This window comes from Schistocerca gregaria, chromosome 5, assembly GCF_023897955.1.
Source record: "Schistocerca gregaria isolate iqSchGreg1 chromosome 5, iqSchGreg1.2, whole genome shotgun sequence".
NCBI classification, from domain to species: Eukaryota; Metazoa; Arthropoda; class Insecta; order Orthoptera; family Acrididae; genus Schistocerca; species Schistocerca gregaria.
The window spans coordinates 632,311,539-632,327,354 of NC_064924.1; the positions used below are offsets into that span (position 1 = coordinate 632,311,539).

The 15,816-nt window shown below is 37.2% G+C and overlaps 1 protein-coding gene across 1 annotated transcript in view; it reads right to left on the minus strand.

Moving 5' to 3' along the window:
* Positions 1-15,816, minus strand: part of LOC126272515 (nitrilase and fragile histidine triad fusion protein NitFhit) — a 67,627-nt gene that overhangs the window by 28,211 nt on the left and 23,600 nt on the right. Inside the window, 3 exon segments of the mRNA XM_049975417.1 lie at positions 4,400-4,575; positions 8,317-8,605; positions 11,299-11,516. Of these exon segments, the coding sequence (XP_049831374.1) occupies positions 4,400-4,575; positions 8,317-8,605; positions 11,299-11,516 (683 nt within the window).

Consider the following 15,816-nt stretch of genomic DNA (forward strand, 5'->3'; position numbering starts at 1 on the left):
GATTAAAACCGCAGTAATCCATGGGATACAATGGTTCCACTGGGTACTGGGGGTGATATGGAAAGAAAACAAAGTGCCGGATGAATGGAAAAAAGGAATTATAATACCATTGTTCAAGAAAGGTAGCAGAAAGAAGTGCACCAACTACTAAGGAATCACACTGTTATAGTTTTCTGTAAACTGAAGAGCGAGCAGCGCTTTTGGTGTGGGAAGCGGACTTTCCCGGAAGAACGCTGCCACCGGCCTACAGGGGCACCCAAAATCTGTTGCCCGTTACCTGTCTAGCGGTGTAGATTGGCGTGCGATGATATACGTCGTTTCTGTTAGTGGGATCTTAGTTGCCAGTGTCAGTCAGTTACTGATATGCTTCGATATCTGGAGGTGATGGAAAATCGTCTAGCATTGCAAGAAAATGTGTAGAATATGAAGAAGAGGAGGTATTTGCGGAGTAATGAGCATTCAATCATCTCTTATTTTATTACAGCATGTATTAAAGAGGTGACCCCAATGGGACTATAACTATAATAATATTACCAGTGTCAATCAAAGGGCGGAAATTTATCTAACGTCAGCCATGGGCAATAGGATGCATGAGGAAGGAGCATGAAAATAGGCCACATGGTTTACTGGAATTGCCACGAAGGAAAACTAATAATTTTGGGAGAAAACCCATCGTTATAGACAGTATCAAAATCATGTAAAACCTTTGATGCTTACGGAACACTAAATCTCTATCTTGGACACGATTCACCTGATCCTAAGACAAATTGGTTACAACATGTACCCAATAGATATTCCAAACACTGCTGAAATTTTCTTCGAAACATGTACACCGATTCTGGACTTCTAAGTAAAAAGCTTGACCTACGAGTTGCGTTCACATATTAATTTTTATTTTTTTGGTAGGAACTTTCTTAATCTACAGCAATGTTATCCTCTTCAAACTATTTCTCATTTCATACTGTAGACTTATGCCAGTGCTTTTTCCAATTCCTGAAACACTTTAGGAACTGTTTCTTCGGGCTAGTTGGGTTGTTTGGGGAAGGAGACTAGACAGCGAGGTCATCGGTCTCATGGATTAGGGAAGGATGGGGAAGGTAGTCGGCCGTGCCCTTTGAATGGAACCATCCCGGCATTTGATTGGAGCAATTTAGGGAAATCATGGCCACCCTAAATCAGGATGGCTGGACGCAGTATTGAAGTGTCGTCCTCCCAAATATGAGTCCAGTGTCTAACCACTGCGCCACCTCGCTTGGTTTCGGGCTATTTTATAGGTCTCTTAACCGTGCATTTCTATCTCATCCATGCTTGTAAAACTGCTGTTTTTTAAGGCCTGCTTTGAAATTTTTGTACCACTTGTATGCCCTTGGTTTACTCATAACAGGTTCACCAAAAGCAATATTTAACGTTTCTAAACATTTCATACACTTTATTCCATTCATATAACAAAATTTAATGCAGGTTCTCTAATCTATTTTTATACAAAACAAATATTCGTTGATGCTACCACAACACATGTAACCTTTTTGACAACTGACAACAGAGGAAATACCCAATACGCATAACATTGTACACATACTTTTGAGACATGTTTATGAATACAGTGATAAAAAAAGTAGTGTGAATCGGACTAACAGAACACACAAAATTATAAATTTCTGCTTACTTTTCAAACACTCTTCATGTTGCAAGAATTGTTAAGTTTCAGTGTAGTAGGGTTGGGGTTGGTTCGTTTGCGGGAGGAGACCAGACAGTGACATCATCAGTCTCATAGGATTAGGAAAGGACGGGAAAGGAAGTCGCACATGCCTTTTCACAGGAACCATTCTGCCATTTACCTGGAGCAATTTAGGGAAATCACGGAAAACCTAAATCAGGATGGCCGGACACGGGATTGAACCGTCTTCCTCCCGAATGCGAGTCCACTGTGCTAGCCACTGCGCCGCCTCGCAGTCCTTCAAAGAAAACTTCTACCTCTTAGTAGAAACACAAAGTAGGAACAAGCCTTAAATTCTACATATTGATTGTACTATATGGGGTTCGTTTTACGAATAGCAATAGAGGAACATACATTCACATGAACAGCCATCCGGTGCTATGTTTGTAGTAGAATCCTGACTTCCGTTCTTATGTTTATATTATTTACTCTATAATGTTGTGTTTCGAAAGAAGCTATAGTTTTTTGTATTCCTTATGGTATTAATGCATTTGTCTAAAAATAAACTCAGCCGCGAAGTATTTGTACACGGAGTCGCCACAGATTTAAAGTGCACGCCGCGGCAGGGCCGGTACTACATTGTGAAACAGCCTGTAGAAAAGCCCGGTGACGTAACTGGGTTGGCAGAGTGGGGACTCGCTCGCTGGCTCTTCAGTTTACCGACAGACTATATCACACTGCCTTAAGATAACGGGAAAGGTCATAGAAAAAAAGATTGGTAAAATTCTAGAACAGCGTGGGTTCAGAAGTAATAGGGGAACAATAGATCTCATTTTCTCCCTCTGTCAGTAAATGGAAAAGTATTGGGAAAAAGGAAAGGACTTGATAGTAGTATTCATGGATTTGGAAAAAGCATATGACAGTGTACCAAGGGATAAAATATGGGAATGCTGAGAAAACATAATGTTCCTGATTCATTAATTTAAAAAGTCCAGATGCTGTACAAGGGTTGTGAGAGCAGTGTACAAATAGTATGACGTGGAAGATCAAAATGGTTTAAGACAAAGAGAGAGGTTCAGCAAGGCAGTTCGCTCTCCCCTTTACTCTTCATTACACTTATCGACACATTCATGAAAGAAATCAAGGCAGAAGAAAATGAAGATCTCAATCCTTTCGTTTTTGCTGATGACATCGCCATTTGGGGAGAGGCGGAAATGGAGGTTCAGAGGAGACAAGGTAACTGGAACACAAAATTTAAAATATTCACATTAACTGTGAGTAGGAACAAGACAGTGGTAATGAAGATGAGCAGGACACCCACACCTTGTCACATCATACTGGAGGGGGAGAAGGTTGAATGTGTGAAAAGCATCGTATCACATGATGGAAGTTCCAAACTAAAAGTCTCAAACAGAATTACAAACGAATCTAGCTTCTTCCAGCAAGTACGAAATCTAATGTGGGACCAGGAAGTACATCAAAGAGCAAAACAGACCATTTATAAAACTTCCTCCTGCCAATCCTGATGTATAGCCTAGAGGACTGTGTCATAAATAAGAGGGAAGAGAGTCAAATGCAAGCATGTGAAATTAAGTTCCTTAGGTCAGCTCTACAAAAAACTAGGAGAGAGAGAGTCAGGAATGATTATGTAAGGAGAGACCTGCAGGTGACATTGACAACAGAGGAGAGGACGAGTGCTTAGAGACTGAAGTGGTTTGGTCACATGGAGAGAATGCACCCAATTCAAACCCCACACCAGTATTTGGTCATGGAGGTACCAGGAAGAAGACCAGTTGGGCAGCCTAGAATGAGATGGACAGACCAGGTTAAGAAAGATATCAAGAGGAGATGAGTAACATGGGATGTAGTGGAGAGGGAAAAGCTATACCAAGACAAAAACCAATGGAGGCATATCATTCACCAAGTTCCTACCCGGTGCGCTGGAAGGAAATTCTGATGATGATGATGGTGATGATGATGATGATGATGATGATGGTGTGTGTGTGTAAACAAGTGCGCAGAGCTTCATCAAACCAATCTTTGCACTGTAGATAACAATAACAGTAACAGCAACAACAACTCACATTTTTAGCTAGAGAAATCCAAATCACTTTCAGAGCTCTTCAGTTATGAATTAGTAATGTTTATGTCTAATGGGCAATGAAATTTTTCCACATAGACAACTGATATTACAAGTCAAGTACAACTAAAATGAAGAATTGCTATGTAGGTGCATCACTAGAAAACATTTACCTATATTGGAATAGTTGCGACACAAATAAAACATCCTCCCAGAAGGTTATCGTTAAAATACTGGAATTGTTCCTTGTTCTGTTAAATTCGGTACAATCCTACAGCACAATTAAGGTGAACAACACTTCCTTACTAGCCACCAAAAACAGCAGTTCTTAGCAGTCACTGAGCAGCAAATGGTTGATTGTAACAACAGCCAGATACACGGTCTCATACACCCAAGATTATCTGTCCTCCTTTATTTCATACTGGCACTCAGCCCACACAGCTCTACACTTTATCATCACTGCTACAGAAGTACACTGCACTTATTGAAATGTTGTGTCTGCAGCATTCATATCCGGTTATGTAGCCAGTGATATCAAAAAGAATGTTGATAATGTTTGTGTAATACCAGAGTAAGAGAGAAAAAATAGTACCCACAGAGGCACCCTAATTAAATAATTAAACATACTGTACAATTAAAATAGGTAGAGGAAACAGACTTACAAACACATGCTGCCCAGCATCAACTCCATCTTGAACTGTAATTGTGGACGAGTTTGCTTTGTACTCATTTTCCACAGACTTCTGCACTTTTTGCACAGCACTGAATAAATCTGATATTTCATGTTTAGTTAGGTCTTGTATTCGCTTTGCTGGTCTTATAGGTGCTACAAGAACATCTGATTATAGTTGTAAGGAAATACCTTTGAAACCATGTAAACTATGTCAACTAACAGGCAAAAATACAGAAGAGAAAAAGAAGAAAAAAGTCACTAACTCCACTAATATTGTGTCATAAACACACTTAACAATCAAGTAGCTAAGAAACTAAATCTTAGTTTATGCTCCTTTCAAGGCTGATCACTCATCTTAATACCCAATCATGGAACTTTCATTATCCTCTAATGACAAGATATACACTACCAATAGGAGAACTATGAAATAATAATAGGCAATTTACATTGAGAGAACATCATTTCAACATGTTCCATGAAGCACATGATAAAGAATAAACCAAATTATTGATACAAATAAGAGAGGGAAAGAAAAAACCTCTGGAAAAAACCTCTATGACAGTTTCTTTTGTAGCATGTTGTATTTCTCACCCATGCTCAATTAACAGCACAGTTTACCACAACTTGATTGAATTTTCTCTTTTTTTTAACTTAAGACAATTGGTTAAACAGACTATGCTGTCATCTTCAGGTCTTAAAATCTGTTGTTGTGAAACATGTTCATGTACGCTGATCTCACACACAAAAGTCATGTGGATAAAAATAGCAAATTATAAAAGGTTTCTCATCACTAAAATATTTGAAAACAAAGCAGCTTGTGCAACAAGCTATGTCCATATACATATTGCTCACAGTTGCTTGTTGCATCACACAAAACATGATACACAATAGCACAACTATTTACATATGCTGGACATATTCTAAACAGTACAGATCCACTTTCAATGGAGTTGGAATTATAACTCTTTATTTTGGATTTACAGTAATAATTCATCTATACAAAATGCTTTCATATTACTCTGTTTGGATTTCATATATATATTTCTTGATTTTAAGAACAATATTTAAAGCAAATTTAGAAGAAAAAACAAGAACAGTATGATGATAATTATTCTTTCTGTCTGCATTTGTTTAATATCTTGCACATAAAACATTAATATTATCCAGTATTTTTCATTATCATCATTTTTACACATTTCTAAAGCTCTTATTTTGGTCAACGGATGTAAAATAATATCACCATTATTCTTTTTGTTATTCTGAAAACTGAATATTCTTTCTTGTCCTTAAAGTGAAATAATTATACTTTAATTAATTCCAGTATTTTCACATAAAACAGTTGGCATAAGTCCAACTAACAGCAAGACAGTAAAATTTACTTGTATTGCATTTATATTAAAATTACTTGAATAAGCATATATAGCTTCTTACTTATTGACACCACCTTAGAAAGAGACTTATTAATGTAAAAAACACATATGTACAACTAACAAAATATCAACCACTCAAATGTTCAAGACTGCATCTTTTAGGCTGAGGCTTTGTGTATACCTGTCAATGTAGTAGTTGACTTCTAGACTAAAGTGAACAACAGAAATTGTAAGAACAGTCTATTTGAAAATTGAGTTGGCTTAAAAAAAACCAAACATTTATATGAAATGATCATACTCCACAACAATAAAATTTGGAGTGAATCTGAGATAGCTACAATAACTTTTATCTTTATTCAACACTTTTATTAAATTCTTCAAGACTTCTTAGAATCAAATGCAGGAAACGGCTATGATCACAATAGTTTTATGTGAAGATGCAGTTGGCAAATAAAATGATAATTCCACTTAACTTTCTTTATTTTGGAACAATGATATACTTTAGAAGGGAGAAGTGTGAGACCTATTAAAAACTCCAGTGTGACCACACATATAGAACATGAGTGTCTTTTTACACAATTAAAACAGGTCCAAAATCATACGGCACATAGGATTAAACCAAATATTTTATTTATGGCTATGTTAAATAACCACATTTGTTCAAATCTCTAAATCTTTCCACTGCAGCATTTGTTGCTGATGAGAAAACATAACTTCTCAGTAAACTGTATAAGTCAGTGCAATAACTGTTAGGAAAGAGAAGCAATGTATTGGCATGTATTGTCCTCTAATTGCTTTTTGCTTTCCCCACAATATGCAATTAATATACGCACACAATACGTTTCCTTTAAAGCTCAAGACACTATATGAATGTCTGATGGACATCCACAATTTCAAGTTTCTATCAACCTATATCAACAGGTCTCCAAGATCAGTAATCACTTTTTAAATTTATTCATCATGTTTGTGCCAAATTCAGTCTTCTGTTACTTTTCAACTTTTGCTTCTACACAACAATAATTTTGTCAGCATAGTCTTCCAAAATTTAATTTTTGTTTCTTTTTCAATTATACAGTTAACTGTTCTGCTTATTTGTGCAGCTTTCCAGCTATATCATTATTATAATCATAACTTGTGTTACAACCCAGATATTTCAAATATGGCACCTGTTCAATTAATTTGGTGTTAATTACCATTCTTGACCGCACATGGTATTTACCACGAAAACCCATAACCTTCATCTCATGTAATGAAATTTCAGGACAGAATTCTCTACATACATCATTTGCCAATGTTCTGCTAACTGGAGGTCATCTTCTGTTTTTTATATTATTACTTTATCACCTGCAAACAGTGATCCACTTAGATTGGTGTGTTTATCTTATTTAAATCTGGATAATTATACGATTTTCAATTTTTAAGGTCATTTTCAGTATAAATGTCAAAAGAACGGGCCAAGACAACAATCTGTCTAACTCCTTTTTATTTTATTTTTATCTCATTTGTCATTTTATTTCCTGGATTCAGTAGTACTTTGTTCCACAATACAAGATTTTAATTATCCTTATAATATATAGTGCGTACTCACTGTCACTCATAATTGCCCCTAATTTATTTCTATCAAACCAATCAAATTGAAGGTCATGTGTGCGTGAGGTGTGCTTACTTGCGTGAATGAATGGTGTGTGGTTTTCTCTCTTTTTTTTTATGAAGGCTGTGACTGAAAGCTATGTGTAAGTATCTTTCAGTTGTGTCTGTCTACAACTTAAAATGTCATCTTTGCGGTAAGTAGCCATCGATCCTTTCCTTACATTGTTGACAACTCAATTTAAAGTGTTTTCAAAATCTGTAAGAACAATATGGTTTTCAAAATTAAGTTGTATTTGTTTATCTGTGAGCCATTTTACTGTAAACACATTGTATCTACATGTATTTTTCTTGTTGTTTAAAATTTTTTGCCCCTTGTGATTTTAACAGAACATGGTCCTCATGTTGGCTGAAAGGGTTTTATGCAGTGTGTGCCATGTGTTGTGAATAGTGATCAGCGCACAATGAATAGTGCAACATTGTCAATTAACATGAATATGAAAATAGCATAGTACACAATGTATAAATCCTTGGGACACTGCAACTGTAAAATATTATATGCCAGCAAGTATTTATTTTTGAATTGTGCCTTACTGTCATAGTAAGATGACATGTCTAAATTATTGCAAAATGATCTATGGATGAACCAACTGAAAAAACAACCAACCAGCCAGTAGAACAAAAAGGAGCACTAAAACCCTTTAAACCACAGAGAAACTACTGCATTCTTCTTTTGTAATGTCATCTGAACACAAGCTCTTAGCAATCCAGTGCATGCCAAGGGGGAGTAGAAAAACTCAAATTGAATATGAACACCCAGAAAGATATGTCACATAAAATATTTCAAAATTTGAATTACTTCACATTTGGCATCCTGTATTAAAAGATATGAACTTAATGGTTATAAGAAAAAGACACTTGCTAGCCAGCAACTTTCAAGAAAGGATACGACCAGGCAAAACACACTTCTTGTTGGTAAATGCAATTGTGTAGGGTGTTCTGTAAAAAACAGCATCTGCACTAACCGATGTTTGACCAAACTGATAAACAGTATTTTCACTAGCTATGTCACCCTCATTTTTCAGTGGCACAAGTTCAGGATACAGATCTAGTCTTCGATGTTGCCATACAGGCATTGATGTTCTGACTTTGTCCACATACTTCAGGTCTATTTCTGCAAGTGCCATGTTAGTGCCCTCATAGCACTGAGCTATAACAACGCCCCATGGGTCCACAACCTGAAGAAAGAAACAACACACAGTGATGGATTTCATAAGTTCCTTTCCTCTATTGTTAATTTGTATTAATGTAGATAGTCTGTGCTAGCACGCATTTTAAATATTACAGTAGGATCAACAGAAAGAGTTAACAGCAAATATCTCCAAACCGAAGTCTTCTCTTTCAAGAACTGTCAAGAAATCACCTAATGCTTTGGCCAAACATAGACTATGGAATTTAGCTTAAAATGAATAAAAACACTGACAAATGACTGATAGCTACCTAGGTTCACTAAGTAAATACTTACGGGATAGCAACTGATTAGCTGTAGATTAAATGTTATTGACACACTACTGTCATCATTACTGTCGTCTACCTATTTCTGAATACAAGTATTTACTTCTAACATTACATTTATTTATATTAAAAACAAAGATTCCAAGACTTACCAAGCGGGAAAGTGCCGGTAGACAGGCACAATAAATAAAACACACACACAGAATTTCAAGCTTTCGCAATCAACGGTTGCCTCTTCAGGAAAGAGGGAAGGAGAGGGAAAGACGAAAGGATGTGGGTTTTAAGGGAGAGGGTAAGGAGTCATTCCAAACCCGGGAGCGGAAAGACTTACCTTAAGGGGAAAAAAAGGACAGGTGTACACTTGCGCGCGTGCACACACACACACACACACACACACACACACACACACACACACACACACACACACACACAAATGTCTGCTTGTGTCTGTGTATGTGCGGATGGATATGTGTGTGTGTGCGAGTGTACACCTGTCCTTTTTTTTCCCTTGAAATTCTGTGTGTGTGTTTGTGTGTTTTATTTATTGTGCCTGTCTACCGGCGCTTTCCCGCTTGGCAAGTCTTGGAATCTTTGTTTTTAATATATTTTTCCCATGTGGAAGTTTCTTTCTATTTAATTACATTTATTTATATGGAACATAAATGGACATTGTTGAAAAATAAAGTTTCATGTTTCAGACCCTATTTGGTAACTAACAAAAAAACTGGTATTTAAGGTGGACTGTGAAACAATTTTATTGTTTCCATCATACATCTGACATAAGGATCATGAGAATAGGGCACAAAGAGAAACAAACAGACACAGTCATTATTTCCTTGTTCTGCTAAAAAAAAAAAAAAAAAAAAAAAAATCGAAAGAATGGAGTCACGAAGTAGTTAATACTGGTACAAGGTGTCCTCTGCAACACACTCCACTATGGTTTGTGGAATACATAAGTACACACATTAAATGACTGAATGCTGACAAGGGGACAAATAAAAGAATAAATAAGATTTCATTTAAGTCATGAGAGGTGAATTAAACAAAGAAGAACAAAAGGGTTGTGAGAAAGTTAGATAAAAAGGATGTGTGTTCGTAAATAGAAGTACTTGAAGTCAGTGAGCAAGAAGATTCTTAATGATTTGGAACAGAAAAACAAAGCTATAGTGTTGGATAGGTATAGTGGGAAAAGTAAGTCATAAAGAAGCCCAAATAAATGACAATAACTATGTACATGTGTGCCGACAATTGTCCACCTGCATACTTCTTATGAATAAATACTACAAGGGCATCATAAATTGAAAATCAAATTTCACCTAAAGCCACAAATCTGTGTCCCTCCCTTCTTGTTGGTTTTTTATTCGTGTGCATGACTATACATTATGAATATTTTACAGTCACATAAAGCAAAGTGAGCTGGTCAGTATCTTCCTTTAGCTGAGACAGTGGTCAGTTAAACTTGTAGAAAAATATGAAAAAGCACTTAAATATCTTCTACACACAGTAAAAAATGTTTAACTGTAACTTTCAGTACACTTTTTGGCAGAACAAATTAAACTTTCCATCTAATGTCACTGACATAGCAACAATAACAAAAAACTTATGCCACACAAAATATATGCAATCAGTAGATGGGCACATGATGGTGGCAGCATCCTGCTAAAATGTGTCATGCCTAATAAAACACTACTATTAAGATGTAAGTAAAGCATACAAGTGTGTATTTTATAAAAATAAATACACATTGTCTTATTTAGATTTTTCTCATTAATAATTAGTGTTTGATCTAGGGTTTTTTTCCTATTTCATCCTTACAATTCCCACTCTCACCTATTCATTTGTGCATTTTCCTGCACTCATTTGCTATCTCAGAGTTCCTGTGCAGACCCTTCTGGTACCTAGATGTAACTTTCCAATTTTCGGTACCTATCTGCGATTACACTTGTTATTAAAATCCCATTCTCCCTACCTTATTTGCTTCCCTACCATGGTCTATCACTATTTTGTAATATTTAACAAAACCTTACAAAATGGCTAAGTTAACTTACATTTTGTTGGCATAACTGTGTAACTGACAAGAGCTCAAATACAAATCTTTGCTTTTTTGTGGGCAATAAACTGCATCTGGGACTAGGGAAAGCAAATAGTTCTGACTTGTGAGATATGTTCATACAAGAGAAAAAGTTTTAATCTTCAAGTCTAGTCATAGTTTACAAACTCACTCGCAGACTAAATAGCAATCCCCCTTCCAAATGATAAACATAAGATTTGTGGAACTTATGACCTGCATAAAATGTATGATTTTTAGAAGCTAACTATTAAATGAACTTAAATCTTACAATGATTATTATTGTTCACTGTCACAACAACCATTTCATGGCAGGTTTCTCAAGCAAGAAAAGATAAAAAGATATACCATAGCATGCCCCCAAGACGTCCGCTTCTTGTTATGCCTCCCAGTCTGGGCAGCAGCTACAACATAACACTGGCATTCTATGGCACGGGCTCGTAGGAGTGTCTCCCAGTGAGCAGATCCAGTCTCAAATGTGAATGCAGAAGGGTACGTGAGAATCTGTGCACCATGTCGTGCTAACACCAGACTCAGCTCTGGAAACCTCATATCATAGCAATGGACTGAATTAAGGTTTTATCGATTGTTGAATATTTGACAAATAAGTTGAATGAAAGTAAATGACAAACAATCTTATTGTGTTGCCAACAATGCATTATCAGCACAACCTATTTAGAACAAAATGTCTCCCCACACATTCTCAGATAGGAGCAAATCGAGAACACATCCCATTCAATTGTGTGTTATGCAGATGATACAACATTGCTCAATACACACCATGACACAACAGAACTGCATCAGGCAACACAGGAAAAACTAGAACTAGTAATGAATTGGTTTTCTTCTAATGATCTCCTATGTAATCATGACAAAACACAAGAGCTAATTCTGGGTTTAACTACAGCTGTTGAAAACAAATCAATAAAATTGTTAGGACTCCACATTGATTCAAAATGAAACTGGGAGGAACACATTAGCCATATCTGCAAGAGAATAGCAAGAGTGTGTTATCTCATCTGGAGACTGACAGATGTAGTCACTGATGAGTCTCTAAAGGTGGTATGTTTTGGCCGCTTTCATTCACACATTTCCTATGGCATATTGTTATGGGGACATTCTTGCTTTGTCTCTGAAATTCTGAAAATTCAAAAAAAAGTAATCACAATAATGAGCAAAGTTAAGCCCAAGGAACACTGCCACCCCCTCTTTATCAAGCACATAATATTAACTGTTGTGAATCTATACATCTACAGACTCACAAAGACTGCAAACTCACACAAAATAATGAGTTTGAAACTCTTCAATAAACTTCCAGCATCTGCTCGGTCACTGACCAGTAATATTTTCAAACGTAAGATTTATGACTGGTTACTCAAACACGCATTTTATAAGATAACAGACTATTTTGAAATAATCATTGACATTCGTATATAAGAATATTCCTAAAAGAAAAGGAATTAAATTGTATATTTAATGTTCAGACCTATTCCGCTGTAAGTGGTCAATGGTGAATAAACTGTATACTGAATATACAAAAGAATAAACTCAAATGGTTTGGTCACTCGGAGCCCCGTTGTTCCAGAAAAAAAAAAAATAAATAACATGTGCAAATGAAAATAAACTTCTTAAACAATTAGCCCCCGCCCCCCCCCCCATGAACCATGGACCTTGCCGTTGGTGGGGAGGCTTGTGTGCCTCAGCGATACAGATGGCCGTACCGTAGGTGCAACCACAACGGAGGGGTATCTGTTGAGAGGCCAGACAAACGTGTGGTTCCTGAAGAGGGGCAGCAGCCTTTTCAGTAGTTGCAGGGGCAACAGTCTGGATGATTGACTGATCTGGCCTTGCAACATTAACCAAAACGGCCTTGCTGTGCTGGTACTGTGAATGGCTGAAAGCAAGGGGAACCTACAGCTGTAATTTTTCCGGAGGGCATGCAGCTTCACTGTATTAATAAATGATGATGGCTTCCGCTTGGGCAAAATATTCCAGAGGTAAAATAGTCCCCCATTCAGATCTCCGGGTGGGGTCTACTCGAGGACGTTGTTATCAGGAGAAAGAAAACTGGCGTTCTACGGATCAGAGCATAGAATGTCAGATCCCTTAATCAGGCAGCTAGGTTAGAAAATTTAAAAAGGGAAATGGATAGGTTAAAGTTAGATATAGTGGGAATTAGTGAAGTTCGGTGGCAGGAGGAACATGACTTTTCATCAGGTGAATACAGGGTTATAAATACAAAATCAAATAGGGGTAAAGCAGGAGTAGGTTTAATAATGAATAAAAAAATAGGAGTGTGGGTAAGCTACTACAAACAGCATAGTGAACGCATTATTGTGGCCAAGATAGACACGAAGCCCACACCTACCACAGTAGTACAAGTTTATATGCCAACTACCAATGCAGATGATGAAGAAATTGATGAAATGTATGATGTGATAAAAGAAATTATTCAGATAGTGAAGGGAGACGAAAATTTGATAGTCATGGGTGATAGAAATTCGAGAGTAGAAAAAGGGAGAGAAGGAAACATAGTAGGTGAATATGGATTGGGGTAAGAAATGAAAGAGGAAGCTGCCTGGTAGAATTTTGCACAGAGCATAACTTAATCATAGCTAACACTTGGCTCAAGAATCATAAAAGAAGGTTGAATACATGGAAGAAGCCTGGAGATACTGACAGGTTTCAGATAGATTATATAATGGTAAGAAAGAGATTTAGAAGCCAGGTTTTAAAATGTAAGACATTTCCAGGGACAGATGTGGACTCTGACCACAATCTATTAGTTATGAACTGTAGATTCAAACTGAAGAAACTGCAAAAAGGTGGGAATTTAAGGAGATGGGACCTGGATAAACTGACTAAACCATAGATTGTACAGAGATTCAGGGAGAGCGTAAGGGAACAATTTACAAGAATAGGGGAAAGAAATACAGTAGAAGAAGAATGGGTAGCTTTGAGAGATGAAGTAGTGAAGGCAGCAGAGGATCAAGTAGGTAAAAAGACGAGGGCTAGTAGAAATCCTTGGGTAACAGAAGAAATATTGAATTTAATTGATGAAAGGAGAAAATATAAAAATGCAGTAAATGAAGCAGGCAAAAAGGAATACATAGTTTCAAAAATGAGACTGACAGGCAGTGCAAAATGGCTAAGCAGGGATGGCTAGAGAACATATGTAAGGATGTAGAGGCTTAACCCAATAGGGGTAAGATAGATACTGCCTACAGGAAAATTAAAGAGACCTTTGGTGAAAAGAGAACCACGTGTATGAATATCAAGAGCTCAGATGGAAACCCAGTTCTAAGCAAAGAAGGGAAAGCAGAAAGGTGGAAGGAGTATATAGAGGGTTTATACAAGGGCGATGTACTTGAGGACAATATTATGGAAGTAGAAGAGGATGTAGATGAAGATGAAATGGGAGATATAATACTGTGTGAAGAGCCTGACAGAGCACTGAAAGACCTGAGTCGAAACAAGGCCCCGGGAGTAGACAACATTCCATTAGAGCTACTGACAGCCTTGGGAGAGCCAGTCCTGACAAAACTACACCATCTGGTGAGCAAGATGTATGAGACAGGCGAAATATCCTCAGACTTCAAGAATAATATAATAATTCCAATCCCAAAGAAAGCAGGTGTTGACAGATGTGAAAATTACCGAACTATCAGTTTAATAAGCCACGGCTGCAAAATACTAACATGAATTCTTTACAGACGAATGGAAAAATTGGTAGAAGCCGACCTCGGGGAAGATCAGTTTGGATTCCGCAGAAATATTGGAACACGTGAGGCAATACTGACCTTATGACTTATCTTAGAAGAAATATTAAGGAAAGGCAAACCTATGTTTCTAGCATTTGTGGACTTAGAGAAAGGTTTTGACAATGTTGACTGGAGTACTCTCTTTCAAATTCTAAAGATGGCAGGGGTAAATACAGGGAGCGAAAGGCTATTTACAATTTGTACAGAAACCAGATGGCAGTTACAAGAGTCGAGGGGCATGAAAGGGAAGCAGTGGTTGGGAAGGAAGTGGGACAGTGTTGTAGCCTCTCCTCGATGTTATTCAATCTGTATATTGAGCAAGCAGTAAAGGAAACAAAAGAAAAATTTGGAGTAGGAATTAAAATCCATGGAGAAGAAATAAAAACTATGAGGTTCGCGGATGACATGGTAATTCTGTCAGAGACAGCAAAGTACTTGGAAGAGCAGTTGAGCAGAATGGACAGTGTCTTGAAAGGAGGATATAATATGAACATCAACAAAAGCAGAACGAGGATAATGGAATGTAGTCGAGTTAAGTCGGGTGATGCTGAGGGAATTAGATTAGGAAATGTGACACTAAAAGTAGTAAAGGAGTTTTGCTATTTGGGGAGCAAAACAACTGATGATAATCGAAGTAGAGAAGATATAAATTGTAGACTGGCAATGTGAAGGAAAGCGTTTCTGAAGAAGAGAAATTTGTTAACATCTAGTATAGATGTCAGTGTCAGGAAGTCTTTCTGAAAGTATTTGTATGGAGTGTAGCCATGTATGGAAGTGAAACATGGGTGATACTTTGGACAAGGAGAGAATAGAAGCTTTCGAAATGTGGAGCTACAGAAGAATGCTGAAGATTAGATGGGTAGATCACATAACTAATGAGGAGGTATTGAATATTGGGGAGAAGAGGAGTTTGTGGCACAACTTGACAAGAAGAAGGGATCTGTTGGTAGGGCATATTATGAGGTATCAAGGGATCACCAATTTAGTATTGGAGGGCAGCGCGGAGGGTAAAAATCTTAGAGGGAGACCAAGGAATGAATACACTAATCAAGTTCAGAAGGATGTAGGTTACAGTAGGAATGGGGAGATGAAGAAGCTTGCACAG